At 47.2% G+C, this 22,853-nt stretch overlaps 1 protein-coding gene across 1 annotated transcript in view; it reads left to right on the forward strand.

Moving 5' to 3' along the window:
• The window catches only part of pex14 (peroxisomal biogenesis factor 14), a 46,985-nt gene extending 24,399 nt beyond the window's left edge, over positions 1-22,586 (forward strand). The window contains exons 4-9 of the mRNA XM_084436292.1: positions 2,820-2,945; positions 6,816-6,901; positions 10,232-10,334; positions 14,063-14,160; positions 18,662-18,753; positions 19,767-22,586. Coding sequence (XP_084292418.1) covers positions 2,820-2,945; positions 6,816-6,901; positions 10,232-10,334; positions 14,063-14,160; positions 18,662-18,753; positions 19,767-20,283 — 1,022 coding nt within the window. The 3' untranslated portion in view covers positions 20,284-22,586. The remainder of the gene's footprint in view (positions 1-2,819; positions 2,946-6,815; positions 6,902-10,231; positions 10,335-14,062; positions 14,161-18,661; positions 18,754-19,766) is intronic.
• The last annotated feature ends 267 nt before the right edge of the window (positions 22,587-22,853 follow it).

The raw sequence follows: 22,853 nt of genomic DNA on the forward strand, positions 1-22,853 counted from the left end.
TTTATAATTGGCTGTCCGGGCCGGGTCTTAACCCATAAAGTCCAGAAGTGCCAGAATTGGAGAAATGCATTTTATGGGAAGGTCCTAGCTCCTCTTTGCCCTTAAAGAAATGCCCAGAGTATAAGAGCCCCTGAAAATAGAGCCGTAAATAACCCTACGAGCAATGGGTTTTCCTTTAAATAAATACCGATCAGGTTTATGTTGAAAGACAATAGAAAACGTAGCCCAGATATGCAGTTTACAGTATTTATAGCTGTAATATCGAGGTGCCAGCACCGTAATTTCATGCCCCAATGAGAATGGCAAGGTCAAAGCAAATGCTTTGGCTGAGCATCTGCTAATACGGTGACTCGTAAACAGGCGCCTCGTGTATCAGGTGCACCAAATAATACAGTATAATGAAATACAGAATAGCTTTCCATTATTGTTCTTTTTTACGGTGTCGTCATTAGATGTAATTTATGTCTTAAAAAAAATTCATCTCCTCGCGGGTCGATCTGAAATGGGGGTCCCAGGGGTCATTCCACAGGTCTTGGTGCCCATAATAAATTTCACAATCCCCTTTTTTGTGTGCTTTGCCTTTTATATGTAAAAATGAGTTTCAGCTTGTTATCTCTCTATTCTAAAGGGATCTGAGGCGTCTTTCTTTTGTTGCTGCTGCTTTTTTGAACAATAAATGGATCAGAGCACACAAAATAGCTGAGCGAGCTGTAATTCGACATCAAAACCGAGCAGGTTTATTTTCCATGCATTTTATTTGGACTTTTTGCATTTTATTAGCAAAAAAGGCCCCTTTCATATTGCAGCGCAAACAGCAACATTAAATACTGTAACTCATCATTAAGATGATACATAAGATCCGATGTGTCCTCGTCAAGAAAAAAACACTAGTTTTCAAGGTGAAAAGAGACAGGAACATTCATGGGACCTTCTCTGGGGTCCTGAAGCATGTTGGGAGTTCTTCTTCCTGTTTGGTGAAATGGAGATCTCGCATGTCTCACTCAATAGTCTGCCACCGTGCAGTCTGCTGTGGTCAGATGAATTGGGAGTCCAGGGACACATTATTGCTTATTGGACAGTGCAGCCCGACTGCACGAGCTCAGCACATGGCGCTTACCACTTCCTGGCACTCAGGACCCGCCATAGACGACAGGCTGGCCAATATTTGCCTTCAATTATTCAACAATTTTCATGGCCATTTGAAGTCCGCAGAGCATTTAGATAGGTGGCAGGTTGGTCTCTGGGCGTCAGCTGTGTGTGTGTGTCTGTGTGTGTGTGTGTGTGTGTGTGTGTCTGTGTGTGTGGGGGGTGGATTCTCAAAAGATCTCTGTGCTTTTGGTCTCTTATAGATTGTCGATGTATGGATTGATCAAAGAAGACTGATCGCTATTAAGTTCAGTGCTCAACAGTGATTGTGTATTATCAGTGATTGTGTATTGTCTGTGATTGTGTATTATCAGTGATTGTGTATTATCAGTGATTGTGTATTCTTAGTGATTGTGTATTCTCAGTCAGTTTAGCTCCATCAGCCACCCCTCTTCAAGAATATCTCTGGCATTGCTACTGAGTATACAGCAAAAACCGCAAGCTGTCTCTTAAAACGTCACAATTGGAGCCAGAAGCAGCCCCTTGGCTCTGCAGCAGCGGTAGAGGGGAAGTTTGTGGAGCAGAAGGCTCCAACACCCCAGGGGAATGGGCCAAGTAAAAGACCCTCTCAGCAAAGGGGGATTTCTGTCAAGAGAGGACCCAGGGAGGCCCAGGAAACACACTCAGGGAAACGTTTTGACAGATTAATGCTAAAAATGTTAGCATAATGCTACACAGGGCAGATTGGCTTAGGAATGTACACCTTGTGCATGATTCTACCTATCACTTGAAGCCATTTAGTCGAGTTATTTGACTCAAAGAAAGGGCTCTTCTGTCAAGTGAACTGTGACTGGAGTGTTTATTTGTTAGCGTCTTTTCACCTTTCAGGGTTGCGTTAAGCTCCAAAAGAATAAAGCTTCTTTTTTTTCTCTAAGGCTAGTTGGCAAGTTGTAATTATTCTTCTTAGTTTAGATTATGATGCTTATTAAAGATGAGAACTGCACCAATGGCAGCATACGGTGATGGAAATAAAATCATTTCTCCCCGCCTCCCAAAAAAAGAAGTTTATATTAGATTTTTTTTTTTTTTTCTATCTTACCCGATTCTCCATCAGGGAGCTCTTTGCAATTTAATCATCACTAAAATCATTAAAAAGATCTGAAGATTAAATTATATTGGCATTTGCAAAATTATGTAATACATTTACATCACAATGAAGAAATTAAAATAATGCATTTTCTCTGTCTGGGGTGTATGAGCTCTCCACCTGGGAAATATAACAGGACTGACTCTTATTTTCTTTGCCTTTGGTGGCAGTTAATGGAGAAAAGAGTTTAAGCTTTCATTGCCTTATGTCAGTACTTTTTCGCCTCCATACAGATATCCTGATAACTGAAGAGCCACTGTCAAAGACTCCTGGCAGAGAATGAGTGCAATTGAAGCATGAGAAGATTTCATAAGGCCCAGTAAATCAAAGGATACTACAGTCATTTAGAGGAATTTCCCCTCGGGGATCAATAAAGTTGATATCTATCCATCCATCCACATATCTACAGTACCTATCTAGAGAAACTTTATTTAACTTTAACTATCCTATATAGTGACCCTCTAACCCCATCCCCAACATAAACCAACAAGCACACATGCTCTCTCTCTAACGGTCAATGGTGAATGTGCGCGTCCGGTGTAAACATGTCCTGTGGTCTGTGTGTCCTGCGTCGTCTGTTCTCCAGGTCTGACCGATGTGGAGGTGGAGTTGGCCCTCCAGCGCTCTGGAAGCACAGAAGAGACCCTGGCCCTCAGCCCTGTGGGGCCCCCACACCTGCTTCACACCCCTCAGCTGGGCCCTGTACCACACCGTGAGTCCCACCGCACGTACACACACACACACACACACACACACACACACACACACACACACACACACACACACACACACACACAGTGCTACCGTCCACATCCATGTTGTTCATGTTCACACAGTTCTGTGTGAATGGAGACTTGCTTTTCATGGCATAACATAAATGCTGGCTTTGGAACTGAATTCTATGCCTCGCCCAAACAAGGCTAAACTGGGCAGCCAAGTGTTTTTTTTGGTAGACTCACAAAACTTCTCTCTCACAGTGAAACGATGAATGGTTTCTATGCGCTGGAATGTTTTTAGCCGCACTCCAAAAAGAGCAGGTTATCGCCATTGAGGACCGAGTCTGGATCACATTAGCCTGGATCAGTAATTATTTAGTGAACACGGGGCTACGGTGTGGGGCACATGACACCGGTCAGCACTCGCATCACAAGAATCCAGCTCTCCGACGCCGAACTGGAGTGAGAGGGGAGAGGGGGGGTGGGGGGGTCTTCACCTCGATGAGACCCCCGCATGGCGACCTGTATCTTTATGACCTCACACCGCGTTATGAGCGCTGTCCACTGATTTACCAATGCAGAATGAAGTCCGCGCGACGCTTAACCTGCGCCACAATGATTCCAGATGTATTCCACCCTCATTTACTACCACACTGTCCTTGACTCCCCCCGGCATCTCATGTTTTGTAATGAAAGTGATGTTGATGGGATGGCCATGTAGTTAGGGTGGACCGGCGGTTCTGCCGCCACAGTGGGGGGTGGGGGGGCTTATATCAAAAACGGATATATGGCGAGCTGCATAATGAGGTGAGAGCACAGAGTCTTGTACAGGGGAGGGGGAGAGTGTGTGTGTGTGTGGGGGGGGGGTCACGTCGAAAAGAGGGGGCTACCTCCCTTTGATGTCCTTGTTATGGGGACGGCTCGCGGGGACCCGCATCCATCTCTGTCGGAGTAATGGATACTCTGATCTCTATTTCCAAACGGCGGAAGGACAGGAAGGCCTCCACTGAACCCAATAAATTTGAGAGGAGATTGGAAAAACGGGGGATGGAGACCACGGCGCCGCGGCTTAAGTGACCAAATAAAACAGGGGAAAGATGGTAGGGGCTGGGAGTGGCGGCGAAGAACGAGAGAGCGAGCCCCGAGAGGGGGGGGACGAGGGCCGGCGGAGACCCCCGCCGACACAGAGAGGCTCGCTCAGGGTCAAGTGCCCACCTCAAGGACTCCCAGGCCTCTCGGAACAACGGCGCTCTGGGATGGGTGACAATCCACCGGAGCCATAATGGTGATGAAGACCCAAATTTATGTGGTTACCATATGGACAATGGCCGGTGACTTTCGGATTTTTGATGGCAAAGGTTGCGGGTTCGTCCCGGGGTGTGCTGGAGCGGGGTTGACGCGTGCCCTTGAGCAAGGAGGAATCACGCGCTCTTTGCCTTGAAGAGAAACCGCGTACAGTGATGGCTTCGTTCCCCCTGATTTGCATGCGAGATCACACAAGTCATCAGACAATCAGGTCAATCAGTCATTTTCAGAGCAGCGAGCCAGCATGATGCAATCTGAAATTGATATTTAATACATGTACAGTAAATGAAATATCAATGTCTCTGTAAGACAGTAAGGCCCATTAACCTTACCATAGTATTTGTAATAGGATCATGATGTATACATAGCTTCAACCCACAATCATGTAGCCTAGACAATAGTTTTATTAAAAATGGTGGATCTTGATGTTTTGAGAGCACCGCCCCTCCCCCTTCCCGCCTTTGAAGAACATAAAGGGAACACTGACGTATGCACCTACGATTACATAAACCTCTCCTCTGTTTGTTGTTTAATGACATTTTCAGTTGAATGCCACTCTGTTGGAAATTCCACTTTGAGAGACAGTTGGCCCACCCTGATGACAGCTCATACAATGACACACTTTCACACTGTCATTCAGTTACACTCACACACTGCAGTTCCTGACAACCACACACACACACATACACATACACCCCACCCACCCACACACACACACACACACACACGCACACCCAACATACTCACCATTCTGCTTATTTTAGCTCTTAAATGTACAAAAGCGCATTCCAGTCACTGCAGGGTTGATGTTAGACAAAACCAAAGTGTTTCTTAAAGAGAGGCATTGAGACCCAAATGTATAGAGTCATGTGACCTGATGGCTGCTTGACTCATTCGCTCCTGCCCTTTCTCACTTCTTTCTTTGAAAAACAGACACTCACAGACAACTTCTATTTAATAATTCTGATCCCGTAAATGTTTTCTAACATCTCATAGCACAAAATGCAGCATAAAATAAAATCCACCAAGTCGTCCAGTCTGGACCAAGAGTCTCACGAGTCCAAAGCTCAGACAACCAAGCTAGCCGCCATTATTGGAGAAGCTATAGAAGAACACCGACTTTTCATTGAAAGTCCGTTTTCTGGTCTGAATGGTAAACTTGATATCAAGACCGACTTGGCTAACTGTACCAACAACGTGCAGAAACTAGCAATGTTTCCATCCACTTGACAATCGGATTATGTGAGGATCGCTAAAAATATGAATGCGAATAAAGCCGGTGAACGTGCGTTTCCATCTAGAGCTTTAAATCGGATAAAGCATTTATCACAAAAGCCTTTTATCGAATAAGAGAAAATCTGAAGAGATCGACAGTACAAACCTTTTGTCGATTTTCATCGACAAAAGGTCGAATTTTAATCAAATTTTACTGTTTCCATTCGATATAACTTAATTCGCATAAAACGTGTGGATGGAAACATGGCTACTGTGTTGAATGCATAGACTTTCGCAAAAGGATGAGAAAACTACAACGGATAATAAGGCCAAAGCTAAGCTAAGCTAGCTGATCTAGAGGACTGTAGCCGGCGAGATAACATACGCATTATGAGAATGGCCGAGGGAAACTAAGGGTCCAATGCTGTCCAATACATCTCCGATCTTCCCAAATGGTTCCCCAACCTGAGCGAAGGGAGGATTATTTTGCTTGATATAGTAATAGTATGTACTGATCAACCCAGTAACATGTCATGAACGTAGATAAGCTGGTAGACTTTTATCTTCGGCTCTATGCCACGTTCGAGCCTTGCTCAAACATACAATGGTCTACAGCCGTTGCTTCCATCTAGCGGCCAAAACACTTGATTCACGCCGAGGTAATGTTAGTCAAAAAGTAGTGTTGTGTCCAAAGAAGGTTATATATTTGCGAGTGCTTTTGAGGGTTGGTGGGTCAAAAAACTTTGACGAGACAACAAGTGAAAATCAGTTAACAACAGTTTTACTAGCAACTAGCTAACAACAACAGTACTAGCTAGCGAACTAGCTACCATTCTTACTAGTGAACTAGCTAGCTACCATTCTTACTAGGTACAGTAGCTACTATTCTTATTACCTAGCGTTACCTAACTGGCCTTAGCTAGCTAGCGTTAGCTGGCATTAGCTAGCTAGCTAATCACAGTGTACACATGCACCATCCACGTCAACACGGGTCAGACGTGGACACATGGATTAGTCTAATTTAGCAAATTGCACCCAGGAGTGCAGAAACTGGACTCACTTCGAGGCTCACAGGCGAGCAAGGGAATTGCTCAATGCTCGCTGCCCGAGCACCTCCACATGAACAACGGCTCTAGCATCGGCTGTATTGTACGTTTGAGCAAGGCTTACGCATGGCACTGAGCCGTAGACCAACTTATCTATTATACGTTTATGCCGTGCTATACGGTTCACTGATTTGTGTACTGTTCTGAATTAAACAATTGATAAAAAAGAGAGAGGCATTGATTGTACTATGTTGTTTTTTCATCCTTTGTGTGACCTGACTCTCTGGTTTGTCTCTCCAGGTCCCAGTGGCTACAGATGGAGAGACTACGGTGCCCTGACGGTCCTCATGGTGGGAATGGCCTTCGGCTTCCACCAGCTGTACCGGGTACGCCAAGCCTACTTTTACCTTTCTCTTATGTCCTGGGGTGTATTAAAGGTTCAGTATGTGGTTTGTATATAAAGGTAAAAATGCTACCGACAAAATCCCCGCCCTTCCCTTCAGGCCTCCCTCCAAAGCCACTTCTGCAAACTGGGGGAAAACAAATGACACTCGCTAGGGAGGTAGGTAGCTTGTAGGGCTGGCCCGAGTAATTCGAGTATTCCACTATTTGTGGCACTATTCACACTTTATTTATTGACTGCTGTCGGGATATAATGATATATATATAATGATAATTGCAGTACATATAACAAAAAGTGCTTCTGAGCCAAACCGCATACTGCACCTTTAAGGGTTGGGAGCAGGAGAAAACGTTTAAGTCCGCTATCTGAACTCGTTCTTTCATTTGGAATAAATGGAGAAAAGATTACTACACTGCCTAACCACCTATTTCCGGTTGTTTTGCAAAGTTTACCTCACTGGATTTTCACTCGGCCTATTTAAACCCAATGGTTGACTTTTTTCTCTTAACTGTGACATTTCTCTTACTTGGCCCAGTCAAATCTGTCAGCGCCGTCTCCCCTCAATATTACCAGTGGGTTTTGCGGACAAACCGTTCAGTGTGGAGTTTTACAGCGAAGCTGGAGCACACTCAAGGTCCAGCCTCTCAGTAGCACTGCGCGCAACTCCAGCCTGGTTGCTAAGCCAGCCTGGTTAATGTCAAATGCATGAGCTCATCGGAACCCCCGTCTTCCTTTTTGGAAGAAAATATAGTTGCCAGCGCAGCCACACGACTTGTCTTTTGATATCCCGCCCTCCAAAAATAATCACCCTGGTTTTTCTCATGCTCGGCAGCCCCTGAACACGGACCCGCGAGGCCCCTGGTGCCTCGGTGACAGTAATCCCTCAGTGGTTGTTAGAGTGGCTGTGAGTGGCATGTGGAAGTCATTACTCTCATTTTATTGGTGGACGGGAGTAGTAGCAGTAGCTCTTACTCTGAATGACCAGCACCTCTTATCTGTGTGTGTGTGTTTGTACATGTGCGTGTGTGTGTGTGTGTGTGTGTGTGTGTGTGTGTCCTTGCTACTGGATTACAGCGCCTCCATGATGTCATAGCTGGTGGGGTGCAAGATCTGAGACACTCGTCTTGCAGATGCAGCAGTTGGCCCCAGTTTGCATACATCTACAGTATATAGACTCTTCACAGCTGCCAGGAAAAGTCAGCCCTTAGTTGCAAAGGCCTAATAAATGACTGTACTGCCATGGAAAAGGTCAAAACTGCATTCTGTATAACTGTAGTTTCCGGACTGCATTCTATTTTAAGCGATACCCTACCGTAAACAGCCAATAGAGCAGAAATGAACAAGTGCATTGATAGTAATGGTCTTTGAACAGAAATCCAGACAGACAGTATATCCTATTAGATTATACTGTATTTACCTCCGCCAGAACAAAGTTTTCAGTGCTGTGTGTTTGTCAGCAGGATTACTCAAAAACTACCAGACCAATTTTTGTGCAACTTAGTTCAGGGGTGGAACACGGGCCAAGAACGAACCCATTAAATTTTGGACTGGATCCGCATCACAGGGCCACAAATTATTTTTCACTTTCTTTAACATTGCGAGATAGGGTTATATTATGCAATAAAGTGCCAGCTTGTGTTTATTTTAGATATTGCAAGATAGGCCATTTGGCAGCTCCACAAATTATTTTCCTTTTCATCGGGATCGAGAAATGTCACTCCTCACCCACTCCACTTACACATTCAACAACTGTACATGCTGACGACATGCATCATGGCCGGTGGTCTGTGCTCTCCGACAGCCATCCTACTGTAGTTCATTGTTATACTCAAGTTATTGTAAACGTCTTTACTCTTGCACTTTTCGTTGAATGTAGCTAAATGCAGGGTGGCGTTGGTGCGTAGCATTTCACAGCACAACATGCCAAACTGCAATATGAAGCAGGTCTCATGTAACGTGTCGGCTGTTGGTTCACGTTCACGTTTCCTCTCACCCTCCAGGACACGGCGCCGTCTACGGGGCGAGAAGCCATTATTACTTTATTCAACCTCGCCACACTGTAGCGTCTTATCGCCATCACTGTGCCTAGTCCTCTCTCTGTCCTCTCTCTCTCTCTTTCTCTTTCTCTCCCTCCCTCCGTCTCCCTCCTCTCCCCTCTCTCTTTTTTCAACCCCCCCTCCCCCCCCCCCCCCCCCCCCCACACACGCACGCACGCCCTACCTGTCCCTGGTTTCTCTCTGGGCGTAGTGTCCAGCAGCTCCTAGCATGGGAGGTGGGATTCCCTGGCGGGCCGACGCCGGCTGCTGTCATGTCACCGCGAGGCGAGCGCCAGCCGCACCATATGCCCCGGCGTCTGCCCCATACTTTATTTATGCTATAGAGCGCCTTGTAAACACACAGCTCCCAGCAGCACACTTATTAATTACCACGTGTTGACACTCGTTTAATCTTTTTCAACTTAAAAGTGTTTATTACTAGGAACCGGTGTCGCAAAGCGCCGGGGCTGGAGGGAAAACCTGGTCTGGGGCGGGGCGGCGAGCCGAGGACCGATGAGGGTTGGCCGAGAGCGCTAAGGGCGCTGTCTTTAGCACCGGCCTCCGAACTTAAAGGCCGACAAGTGACGGAAAAAGTTTGCGAGCTTGAAGGCAGCTCATTTCATTTGTTTGAGGTCACGGTTATAGATGGTTTGACTTGATGCGTTTTGTCATGGTGCCTATAGTGTAGCATCACATGTGGTTACATTTGCTGAGATCAGCACAGAGGCCAACCACACACACATGGACAGGATTCAATCGCGCGCGCACACACACCCACACACACACACACACACACACACACACAGACTACTCATCTGGGTACCAGTCCCAGGGGATCAGAAAGGAATCTGCGCGAGCGCCGAGCGGCAGTCGTTCTGATTTAGGCGTAGGGGGGGAGGGGGGGAGGGGGCCCCCGTCCCAGACGTTCACCCTCTACCGACGGCGATCGCTTCACCCGGTACCCACGCTCCTCGGCGCCGTCGCTGTCATGTCGTCGCTGGTTCAGATAGACCCGCCCTGTTGTTCCCCAGTGTCCTTGAACCCATGTTCATCAGACAGGCGTGAAGACAGTTTGGGGATGGGGGCGGGGGGTGGGGCGGGGGGGGGGGGGGTGGCACAGGGGGATAACGCAGTGCCTTTGTCCATCCACATCCACCACGGAGTCCACAGGCACTGCCCTCTCCACCCCACCTCCTCCTCCTCCTCCCTCTCTCCCCCCTGTCTCCCTGGCCTTCCCAGTGGAGGAGTGTAATGGTGTGTCATGTTTTTAATTGCAGAAATACATCCTTCCCCTCATTACGGCCAGCCGAGAGGACAAGCAGCATCTGCAGAGGATGGAGAGCAGCGTCGCGACGATGAGTGGCACGCTGACACAGACAGGTGAAGATTAATATCTTCATCACTTTCTCCCTCCTTAACATTTTCCTTCATTTATCTGTCGCCAAAATCGGCGAGCCCGGGCGTTTTTAACAAATGACGGCGCTGTCATTTCGCTTTAATTTGAAATTGCTTGTTTACTGTCAGGCTCGGCCTCAATTAATTACGTTTCGCTGAAAAGCTCTTAACCTCGGAATATTAATGAGGAGTTGGGAAATGACAACTTTTCTCTTTTTTTTTTTTTCTGTACTCCACCCCCTCCCACCCCCCCTCTCCCCCACCTCCTACCACCTCACCCCCCAACAAACCGCCTCCCCCTCCCTATTGGTGGCGAGAAAGTTCATTTTAATTTTGTCGCGTGTGTGTGTGTGTGTGTGTGTGTGTGTGTGTGTGTGTGTGTGTGTGTGTGGGTGGCATCGCGGCAGGGCTCAAGGCAGGGCCTAGCCTAGTCTGATTAAGTGTACAGTGACAGGTGCGGCTCCCATGTTGGACAGGTGAGGAATCTCAACCTGGCTGTCAGACAGAGAGGGAGGGAGGGAGATGGAGAGAGAGGGAGGGAGGGAGAGAGGGAGGGGTGGCGGAGAAGGAGAGATGCGCTCCGAGCTCTGCGTCGGTGTAATTAAACCAGCTGGGAGGTGTGAAAGAGGGAGAGAAAGTTTTGTCTTAGCAGCCCAGCGTTCAACTCCCGGCTCTTTTATTCTGCGGAGGGCGATCGTCTCGGTGTCGGTCACACCTTCCACACAGTAGAAGTACAGTAGAATTATCCAGACTTACTGTATCTGACTACGTGGTGTTGGGATTCCCCCTCAATCCCTTCAGACTCTTTTAACCCGCATCAGCGTTACCACCCTATTGATCACAGCGACCTGTGTGGGCGAACTCGAACGAGAGCCAGCGTGCGTTCAAGCCTGACCACGTGATGACCTGGCTTTTCCGTGGCGTCTCTCGAGGCCTATTCGTGCCTCGTTCCCCCACGGCGGATGAAAACAAGACCCGAGTCGAGTTAAATTAAAATGTCTCCCTGCTATCAGTCTGGTCTGATCATAAAATCCTTTTGTGTCCTGGGTGGGAACATGGGTAGTGCGGGCGTGTGTGTCTGGTATCGTTCGCCCCGGGTGCGCAAGGTGTGCCTCTCGCCATCTGATTAACAAATGAGTTCTTCTGTGGCTATTTTGACTGGGCTATGCAAAACGTGTCCCGCCAATGGGACGGCATCGCCTTTTCTACTCCTTTAAAACAAAAGTCCCGTCGCGTTTACTGCCAAAAGACGGGGGGTCGATAAGAGTCCCCTTGTGTTCCGCGGGGAGCGGGTCTGTTCCCGATCGGAAGCCCTCGCATGGTAAACCAGCGATCTTTCACCGCCGTGAACTAATTTGCTGTGACTGCAGTAGCCGAGCTGCTATTGTAGTTAATGACTGTTGCAGTTAACAGTTGGGGAGAAGGGGTTGCAATTACACTGAGAGTCCTCTCCCCCTGCGCTCTCTCTCTCCCTCTCCCTCTCACCTCTCTCTCTCTCCCTTTCTCCACCAAGCTGAGTAATAGAGACTGACTGCCTGGCTGCTGCCAATTGCTTGAACCCCCTTTTGTTAAAGTTCATGTATTTCTCTAGTGCCGGGTGCAATGAAGTGATGTATCCTTTTGAATCCGGCTGCATTACTCTCTCCCAGCCCCGGCGTAGGGCCTTGACTCCCATTATGATTTCCCTACAACTTCACACGGACAATTAATGAATGGATCTTGGAAGCACTTCAGCACACACAGCCTGTAATGGAATTGTGAGGCTGTTTGGCCTGTCTTTGACGGCAGGAGCCATATTGGTGACCAGCTGGCCATTAAAGGCGGAGACAGGCCCGGACATATGTAGTGTACATTATATGGAGGTATTTACTGAATAATTTACTGAATACACAATGTCGGCCTCCTCACAGCAGCTGGGAGCCTCAGTCTCCGCCCTCGGATTGTCTGTCACACACACACACACACACCGCTACAAAACCTCCCTCTGATTCAAGCCGGGCCAAAGTTGCCGACCTCATTATTCTTGGCTTCGAGCTCTGCATTTCTGCTGGACGGTACAAAGGAGTTAACTTTGTTGATGGACATGCAGAGGGTTGGGACAGCGGGAGCGGTTAAGGCGACTCGGTGCCAACCGTAATTCACAAAGTGTAGTCTTTTCTGGCTGGAGACTTCCCACAAACATCTGGAAATGTTGAATTGCGGTGTGGCTGCGATACTTAGACTAATGGGGCAATTCACTGTAGTTTACACACCCTATGCCACTAACACCTTTTTTTAAACAGATTTGGTAAAGGGTGTAAGCTTCAATTCTCCAGAGATTTGACTGCTAACCCTTATTCTTCACTTAGCCTTGCAGCTAAATGGGTATGCCAGGTTTGGCATCGTGTGGCAGGTCTCTTTCTACGCGTCTATTTTGGTCAAACAGCATGGCTAAGCTCATATGATGGTTTGGCAACTGAGACAGGATCAAAACGTTTCAGGAACACACCCCTATTGATTCATCCACCCCCTTTAAACACAGGTGGCTCCTGCAGATACGAGAAATTAACTTCTTTGAAGTTGCACCAAAAAGATACAACGTACAGTAGCTGTCCTTAAAAAGACATTGAACCAATAAGATGGCTTTGTTTGTATCCTTTGTCTAGCTCGGTAATATTAGTGTGAAACTAGGGCCCTTTGTACAGTGCAGGCAGGCTTTTAACCATTCGCTGACAACACCAGTGAGCCGCCACAATATCTGTTGATGTTAATCCCATTAGGCTTGATTTAACACTTTACACTGCGCTGATTTATATGAATGTTTATTGGTTTTCTGTAATATAATCAGTTGGGGGAAACTTAATGCATTGTTTGGTTATACAGGCGCGACTAGAAGCAGGGGGCAACAAACTGGGCATGGTGTTATTTGAAATCATACACCCTCTTCTGACACCAACACTTGAAAATAATTCAATCTTCAAAGTCAATGGAAAAAAAGAGCAATATTTATTGGGATTAGGGAGGACATTTTGTCTGGCGGCCCCCTCCCAAATGAGAGCCCTGTTTTTCCCTTTGTTGATCGTTTGAGGGTTTAAGATGCATTAGAAGCCGGTGTCTGGGCGGATAATGGAAGGTTAGACACTGTTATTTGATTTAAGTTCAGACACTCAAGATTAATATTTCTATTTTAGGCGATAAAAATATCCCAGTGCCTTCTAAAGTGCCAAGACTAAAGTGACTGGTTATTAGGTTTGATTAGGGACATTACAGGTCAGCTTTGAACAGTTGGCTTCTTTAGATACAACATATCTGGGTTTTTTGAGTTGTATACTCTGAACTAACTGAAGTGAGAAATGGATAGCATATTCTCTCTGTTTGGTGCATTGTGTTAGCCTGGTCTTCAAGTGTATGCTATGACTTACCTCCCCTAGACAACTAGCTAAGTTATGCCTTTCAACAAGAGTCTCTAATGTACCTGTAGTTGTAGATGTTCAAACAGTGTTATTGTTGTATTCTAGTTGTTCTGACCAGACCTGCAGCTACAGTAGATGGTCAGTGTTACAGTTGTGTTCTCTTCACAGTCAGCCAGCTAGAGCACATCTCTAAACCGGCAGCAATATTTCACTGTGACTGTACACTGTACATTACACGCGACAAATAAAAGAATCTGATGGGAACATCTCAGTTGCTCAAACAGTGTTACAGTTGGTGCCGTTGTGCCGTTCTGTTCACAGTCACCCAGCTCCAGCAGACCCTGGTCACGGTACAAGAACTACTGGTGCAACAGCAGCAGAGAATACAGGAGCTGTCCAAGGAGCTGACCACATCTGAGGTAACACCTTCACTCCAGTACCACACCTCTCCGCAGTTTCCCAAACAACAGATTAAGCCTCGTCTAGAACTAAGAAGCCCTTTCATTGAGCTGTTGTGTAGTCTGAACCTTCCACCGACTGCAGTACCAGCCCCATCTTAAAATAAAGGCCGTTCTGTCAGTGGTTGAAATAAAGTTGAGTTACCGTGAGGTATAGGATGAGAAGTCCTACTTGATGTGATGAGTCAAGCGGTTTTGTGCCAGAACACACTCCACCCATCTGGTCATGAAGTACTGAGGACTTAGGAGGAAGTTTGGAGGAAGAGGCTGCACTGGCTTCCCCGGGGCCGAGAACCAAGCAACATATTATCGTTTCATAAGTAAGAAGACGGACGGCCTTATCGTACGCCATCAAAAAAAACTGCCGGCAAAAACGATGACGCCCACATCATCGCGTCATAATCTTTTTCCATAACTCTGTTGTTCTTCGCTTTCGTTTTATGGTCCATCTTCATAATCCGCTGAGAGTTATCGCTATTTAGGTGCTCAGGGCGGAGGGGCACGTTGTTTAAAACACGCCGCGTCAAAAATAAAATCATCTTCGCAACTTGAGCACTCATACGAAATGTTACTGGTTCTTTATCACTTCGACATAAATCGTTTTTATGGTGATGGCCCCAAAAACTGCCTTTGGAGAAGGAGACAATCTGAGACAATGTTTTATGTCCACAGCTTGTTAAGCACATGGGTGTTTGACTGGAGCATCTGGATTCTGCAGGGAAACATATGCCAACACATATGTCCAGGGAGAAACCGGCAGAGAAAAATATGAATCTCTCTCCTGGATGAGGTTCATCAAAAAATTGCGGACTCATAGCTCATTCTTTTCTTGCTCCCCTCTCTTTCTCTCCCACACAGCTTCCTAAAGAGAGTTCAAAGGCAGCACATGAGCTCTGTCTGTGTGTGTGTGTGTGTGTGTGTCTGTGTGTGTGTGTGTGTGCATGTGTGCGCGTGTATGTGTGTGTGTGCGCGCGCGTGCGTGCGCGTGGGAGCAAAGCCCCAACTTGAACCCAGACACTTTGAAACAGAACTTCACTGAGGTCCGCCAGGCTACAGCTTTACTCCAATCCAGTCGCTGTTAAGCCCACTCAAAACAATGAACTACCCTCTCCAGCACTGTGAAGGAGGGATGTTTTTTCTTTCTATTCTTCCGACGCCAAAACACAGATTGGATTAAAAAGTGTCTGCTTCATTTGCCATGAGTGCCTTGTTGGACGGCGGCAGTGTATAAAAAGTATATTTCACATTGAAACACCCATTAAACAAATCATAAACTGTGCTTTATAGCTATAGTGTTGATCTTAAATTTTCCGTGAGCGACGTAGTGCTCTGTTGTCTCGGGCCATATGGGAAATTGGGAAATTGTTTTCAGGTCCGGAGCGTGTGATTAGGAACACATGTTAGAGCTGCAGAGCTACTTATCATTTGCAGTTAGCGGCTTTCTGGGTTTCTCTTCGCGCTGCTCAAAGTGCGCCACTCTTGGCAATTATACCTCTCAACGCGGAAATGTGCATTTAACCCAAAACACATGGAGACTTCTGTTTCGTCAACTGCTAAGTAAACAGTTCTTATAGTTCGGAAACCGCTGAATTGCAGTGTATACAGTCACCCAGCACAAACTGGGGACCTCATTTTAAAATTAGTTTATTCAGACAGGCAGGCGGGAGCACACACACACACACACACACGCGTTAAATATTGTACATTTCTGCTTTCTAAGCTCTTAAGGGCTTGGGGGAAACATTCTCTGTGGGTACTGACTCTGTAATCTCTCCTTACTAGCAGTGTTATCATGTAGTTACATCATACCACTCGCCGAAGGATGAATGGCCTTCAAGGTACTTCATCTCCAGTGTTAACAGGAGGGTGTTCCATTATCATTACAAATCTGCCAGTTAACTGTGTTTGCGCCCCTGTCTCAACTCAGCGATACTCCTCTCTATTAGTGGATGCACATAGAAGATTAGAAACCGCTCTGTTCCTAGCAGAAGCGCTCGCTGCCAGCGTGAAAGTGAATAAATAGTCTGAAATCAATTGCACCAGTGTTTCCACTCGAAAACACTCCTCGGGGATTTCTTTTGAAGCTAATATACCACCATAAATATACATGCATTACACGCAAAAACACTGTCTGCCGGCAGTGTTACTGCAAATTAATTTGCCTTTAGACATTCTTAAACAAGCCTTGTTAAGATCTTATCTCTTGCTAATGGTCCACGGGCATTTATCTTCATTTAGCTGGCGCGTTGCAGTCCGTGGCAGCAGAGTTGATGTTTTTCACTGCTCGTAATATCTTTTTCTTGAACCACTTAGTTAAGCAACAGAGAGGGGGTGACCCCTATCACACCCAGGCAACCACCCGAGACATATTAGCGGCTATTACACCAGTTAGCGGGAAACTCTATAGCGCACCCACGGCTACAGTGGTTAAACAACGCCAGCAATCAATCAGTTCTGGTCACAATAGACTAGAAAACCCATTATGGAGCCTTATAAAGTCTAATGTAGCTTTAGCAGACGATCATTATGTTACCATAGTAAGGCGTCGAGGATCAACTATGGGCTGTATGTAATCTCTGACCATCACCAGCCGGATGTGTCGTGACAAGTCAGACCAGCTGATATGTCATGCTGGTGACACAGTGACGCGGAGGGCCCAGTCTTAAGAGTCCGTTTTTCCGAGCGACGGTTCCTTGCCGAGAAGCTCAGCCCCTCGCAATTAATTTTGTTCTTCTTTCCAAAGGTGAAATGAGAGAGAAGCACATTCCAGCCTTGTTATGCGGGGGCCTCGGGGAGGCCAGGGATTAAGGCGGTTATAATGAGGTGAAGGTTGTAATAAGAGTGGGTCTACCAGGGTTCCAGCACGCCCAGGTCGACTCGGCTGGGGCCCTCAAAAACACAGGCCCCTTATTGCAGAGGTTTAGGAAGCTGATAAGGGCGAAACACCTCTCTCCGTCTCTCCGTTACTGTAAATGAGTCCGATTCATTTCAGATGTGAATCAATTAATTTCTGCTAGATTTAATTACAAGTGAAAAAAAGTGTCCAAGTCATCCCTCACCACTCGACCGCGGCGTCCTAACTACAGGAGCTGCCTCTCGTGAGTCAGACAGTCTTCATTACAGAACAGTTTTTTTGTTTTCTTTTATTCTGCTTGTACTGTAGCTCATTTTTTCCTTTATTTTTCCACCACTCCCTCTGGTCCCAAACAGACCTCGCCCACTTCTGTGTTGATCCCTCCATTCAGAGACAGAGAGGAGAGGTGCATAGTGTTCAGTAGGGGCACAGGGGTGCAGGTGTGCTCATTTAGACTGACTCAAAACACCTGCTTCCAAAGTGAATCTGCACTGCCGTAGGTGTCTTTCTCCACTCCAGGTGCAAGTCTAGCCTGGCTTCACCAGACCCAAGTCTAGCCTGGCTTCACCAGACCCAAGTCGCAAAAATGTGAGTTTAGATTTTCAAGGACCATTGTCAACAGGCGTAGACCAGTATGCCTCTGGGAACAGTTGGATAGACCTACAGTATAACCAATCAGAGCAAAGAAACATGGGTTTGTCATCTATCATTGTATCAAGCGGGTACATTCATCGTATCAAACCCGCCCCGTTTTAAACAAACGCAAATAAATGCCGGGTGGCAATCGGTCTGAATGGGAGCGTTACCAGACTGACCTGCGGAGAGAAACAGGACGTGAGGTCACGCGATCAGGAGGGCGACGCCAGGCTACAAGTCTGCAATAGAGCAACCAAAGAAGAAGCCATCTCCACAGAGTCAGTACCAGCTAGCCGTAAACAAATAAGGGTCGTCTGTTTGCCGTCTTCTCCTTTACCTGCTCTGTGTTGCTGCATTTCAGCTCATGGACGACATACCGGCTCTAAACAACAAAAAGAAGGGATGGATGGATTTTTTAAGATTTGCCATTCAAATATTCTGCCGACCACTACAATTAATCATTATTCCCTGTAGCAATTCAAACTATGCCAGTCCGAGTGATAACATTCACGTCTCACAGAAGGAAAAAAAAAAACGGCCAACTTGTGGCCGCTCTCCTGAATGCCACTATTGTTCTGGATGAGGTCCATTATCCTCGACTCTCGCCCTTCCCTAATCCTACTCGGAAATATGGAAAACTATGTAAAAATTGCATGATTCAACCTCGTTAGGCATTTTGAAATATCCCGTCTATAAAAATCAGCCCAGGGGATTGTTTGCCTTTCCACAGACGGGGCCATTGTCAGGTTGTAATATGGCGATGGTTGACTGGACGAGCACGTGTGGCTGCTCCTATTTGCATGTCCTGTATTTGTTTATCTGGTTGCCATCTGTTTTTCAAAGTGTTTTCCCAAAAATGAGCACACATGGAGATTGCGGAGATATAGGATGAAAAGTGATGTATTAAACTTTGTAGTATGGCCTCCCTGAACGTAGCGTGATAGTTACTCGTCTGTCTTTCTCTCCCGACAGGCTTCCTCTTCCACTAACCGCATGCTGGACAACCAGACTATCGGTGAGCTGAAGGCAGAGATAGTGTCTCTGAAAGGTCTTCTCCTCAGCAGGTAACGGTCAAGCACTCACACTGCCACACGCTCAAACGGTTTAGAACACCTGGGCCTCACTCGGTTCGGTTTCCCCGACACTACGGGAGAACGTTAGAATAGAACAATAGAATCGGCCCATAACTTCAAACTCCACGCTAAATCAAGTGCACCTCAAGCAGTCAACATGCATTCGACCCACAGGTCAGCGTCGTTTAAAAGGGGCGACTTCGAAAGCGGCTGCGAGAATTTGCCGTTAACGATACGATCATCAGTCCTCCGTTGCTTTTTCAGGCCCACCGCCCGATCTAGTTAGCTAGACAGCGTTTGTCTGTCACAGCTTGAAAATGGTTATCTTGATTTGTGTCACCCATTAGCATGCATGATTATGTATCAGTGGCACTAATGAAGCCTCAAGTAATGGGTTTACATCTGAAAACTCGAGATGAAAATTGCCTCAGATCTGTCAGGTTGCACATTCCCCCATTCATGCTAATCAGCGCTAAGCTTTTGCAGTTTGTTGTCTCGTCTTTCCCCCCGGTCGACTCTCCCGATGCGTTTTTGCGTAAGGGGTTAATCACCGAAGAAGAAAAAAAAGGGCAGACGCGCCATCTGTCGCCAAACTTGTTCTCTTTTCCTTTTTCAGATGATCTGAATCGCGCGTCCGTGCGCACAACCGTTTTCTACTCTGCTGCCGCTGATCTCTTTAAAGATGGAACTTTGTCTTTTTGATCTTAAAAGAGATGATGAACGTAATTTGAGCATATTTACCAGGTGTGGTGAACATCTGGAGGCATGAATAGAGCCATTTCCTCTTTTCTCATCATCAAACTATACAGTATACGCTGTCGTCAGTACTGATACACCTGTATTTCATCTAACAGGCATCACAACATTCAGGTCAAATATCTTGCGTCGCTCAACTTTAATAGTAATCAATAACAATACGTGCCCATTTCCAGTATGCAGCATCATTGAGGGTTTCGTGAGGTTATCGTCATTTAGACTGGCTCTCCGTGTCTTATCTTACCCAGAAGGCAGTTCCCGGCCACTCCCACCATCCCCAAGATCCCGTCATGGCAGATCCCTCTGAAGCCCGCCGCCGTGGCCACCTCCCCCTCCCTCAACCACAACAACAGCAGCAGCGACATCTCCCCCGTCAGCAACGAGTCCGCCTCCTCTTCCCCCATCAAAGATGGCCGCCACAGCCCCCAGGACCTGCTGGGCGGGCCGGACGGGGCCCATGCCATCAACGGAGACGCGGGGCCCCTAGGCCTGGGGGCCTCTCTCCCCTTGGACCTCAAGGACCAGGTCCGCATGGAGGTGCAGGGGGAGGAGGAGAAGAAAGAGGAGGCGGACGACGAAGAGGAGGAGGAGGAGGAGGAGGAGGAAGAGGAGGACGACGTGGGCCGCGTAGGGGAGGAGGAGGAAGAGGAGGAGGTGGTGAACGTGCAGACGGAGGACCGGCGAGGTGGGGATGGACAGATCAACGAACAGGTGGACAAGCTACGGAGGCCCGAGGGGGCCAGCAACGAGAGCGAGGTGGATTAGACCGCCCGCTCCGAGCAGCAGACGGCCGCCTCTCCCTATATCCGTTTTTCATTTCCGTCATCAGTCCTGTTTCACTCCACCTCTGCACTAGCCTCACCCACTGTTTCGTTTGGTTCTGTCCATTCTTTACAGTAACTGTATTCATTTCCTCTCACTGTACAGTCTCAATGATGAGCAAAGAGCAGGTGGGCAAAACTCAAACTCGTTGTGTTGTCGTGGCCTAGACGACACGCGGCTTTACCTCAATTTTCTTTTCATCACGCAAACCAAACGATTGCATGCCCGGGCAAGTAACACGTCATGAAAGTTTCCGTGGAATGAAAAAGAAGCAATATTCTGTTCAAATTCCTTTTTTTTTTTTTCTTTTTTTTTTTTTTTACGAAGTTTTTCTTCCCCTCCCTGGTTCTTTCTCTGTGTGTGGCACCTCAGTACTGTGCTTTTTCCCCACATCACCTGGTTTAGTGAGCAACATGACTCTCTCGATGACAGTCACTGTATCTGTGCTCTTTTCTAAAGGGGACGTAGCAATCCATTTCCGGGACACCAAAGAAATAGCAGTGTGTGTTCCCCTTACTCACTTCTGTTCTTTCATACCTGGACGTGTGTCAAAGCCGCCACAGCGTCCCTAGAGCCGCACCGAGCTCCGCGGAGAGGACGGGCGGCATCCGGGGCTGCGGCTTTTACCCTTTGTCTGTGTGTCCCCCCTCGCATTGGCGTCAGCCTGTCAATAATTCACGGGGCCCCGGGAGGGTGACATTTGTGTGAAATAAAAGCCCTGAAACGCGAGATTAGAACGCGCCGTTGAGATGGGGGTTTCGTTCCCGTGCCGGCCCTCGCGGCGGCGCCGCTACGGAGCGCTCGGAAGGAGAAGGGAAGACGAATGTTGTGTTTTTCCCTCTTTTCTCCGGGCTGAGTGGCGCGTGTGCGCGGGCGTCTCCGTGGCGGTGGCGAGAAAGAGAGAGAGATTATCCCGTCTGTATGTTCAGCTGCAGCCCCCCTCTCCAGCAGGGCGGCTGATCTGGTTTGTGAAGTGTGTTAATAATCAAATGATCAACAAATAACAGATGTATTAGTTCATGCAGCTTGAAATGTCAAGGAGGCTAAAAGTGGAAATCTAATACAGAAAGCCCCTGTTGTATTATATTATATTTCACGACCGACCCTCCGGTCCAAATTATATACGTAGGGGCCTCCCACGGTGAGTAATCTTGACGCAAAACAGGCGCCAATATTTTGTAATTAAACCGCGGTAGCAGCGATGATTGTTGCCATGGAAGTTGCGGCACTTCTGTCTATTTTTTTTCTCTTCCTTTTCTTCTTTTTTTCCCCCTCAGGTGTCTGGCCCAGAAACCGGAGGTGTGTGTGTGTGTGGGGGAGGTGGGGGGGAACCCTGCTGATTGAAACTGAAAGTAACAAATGAATACTTACCTTATTAGATTACTCACCGAGCACAAGAGAGAGCAGGAGCGAGCGAGACGGGTTTCGTCTCTGCGGTTGCATCCTCGCTCGGAGCGGAGCGGCACAGACAACCTAGCACAGCAACGTCAGAGCAGCACAGGCTGCGTAGAGATGGCGGCGGCGGCGAAGATTTCTGAATGGCATCAGTCAGACGGCGTATGAGGGAGGGAGAGACGGGAGGAGGGGGGGTTAAAGGAAGAGAGGGAGGTTGAAAACAAGCGTGTTTGTGTGGGGGAAGTTACTGTAGGGAGGGAAAGATCCAGAACTGAGAGATGGTTTATTTTGAGTGAGAGAGGGGAGCGAGGGAGAGGGAGAGAGAGAGCGAGAAGATGTAAAATAAATGCAACTAATATTTACATTTCTGCTACGTCAAAAGTGGCGTCTACAGGTCTGGACTCTTACCAGAACACCGACCTCTCTTTAAATCTCGAGTCACCAGACTTCTTCCCCCAGCGGTCACAGTGATACAGCTTCTCTACCGTATGAACACGGTCACACGGTCAAAACTGCACAGCGGTCAGCGCACCACCGTACACCTGCCTCTCTGCCTCAGATGAGAAGCAACATGATGATTGATTATTGAAGCATTGATGTATAACTGAAACATACAGTATTGCTGTACGTGACACACTAAGTTTGTAGTTGTGGTTTGCTTGATCAAGAAATTAATCTGCAGATAATGTCCACTGTGTTTGAGGATGTGACAGAGAGGTTCTAGGAGTGTCACTGATGCCTTTTAACCACTGGAGTTTCACTGAACTGTCCTCTATGTATGAAATGTACCCAGCTTATAATTGTGACTTATGTATGAACTTCTGATATCAAACAGAAATGTATATAATTGTAATAAATTTGGATTATCACAAGTTATGTAAAGTGGCAACTCTCTTTTTGTGTGTTCTTTTACAGTTTTTCAAACCAACCGTGTGTGTGCGTGTGCGTGTGTGTGTGTGTGCTTTAGAATCAGTTTGCCCATAACAGGCAGTTTGTTGCTTGCCTCTACATTTTCCTCAGAATCAGCACTTTCTCCAGTGTTTTCTATGTGATCTCCAATATACAGCGTCCCCTATCAATACAGCCTGACCCTTAAAAAAACCCATTTCTCTTAGACT

Source organism: Borostomias antarcticus, assembly GCF_949987555.1.
Source record: "Borostomias antarcticus genome assembly, chromosome: 3".
In the NCBI taxonomy this organism is placed as follows: domain Eukaryota; kingdom Metazoa; phylum Chordata; class Actinopteri; order Stomiiformes; family Stomiidae; genus Borostomias; species Borostomias antarcticus.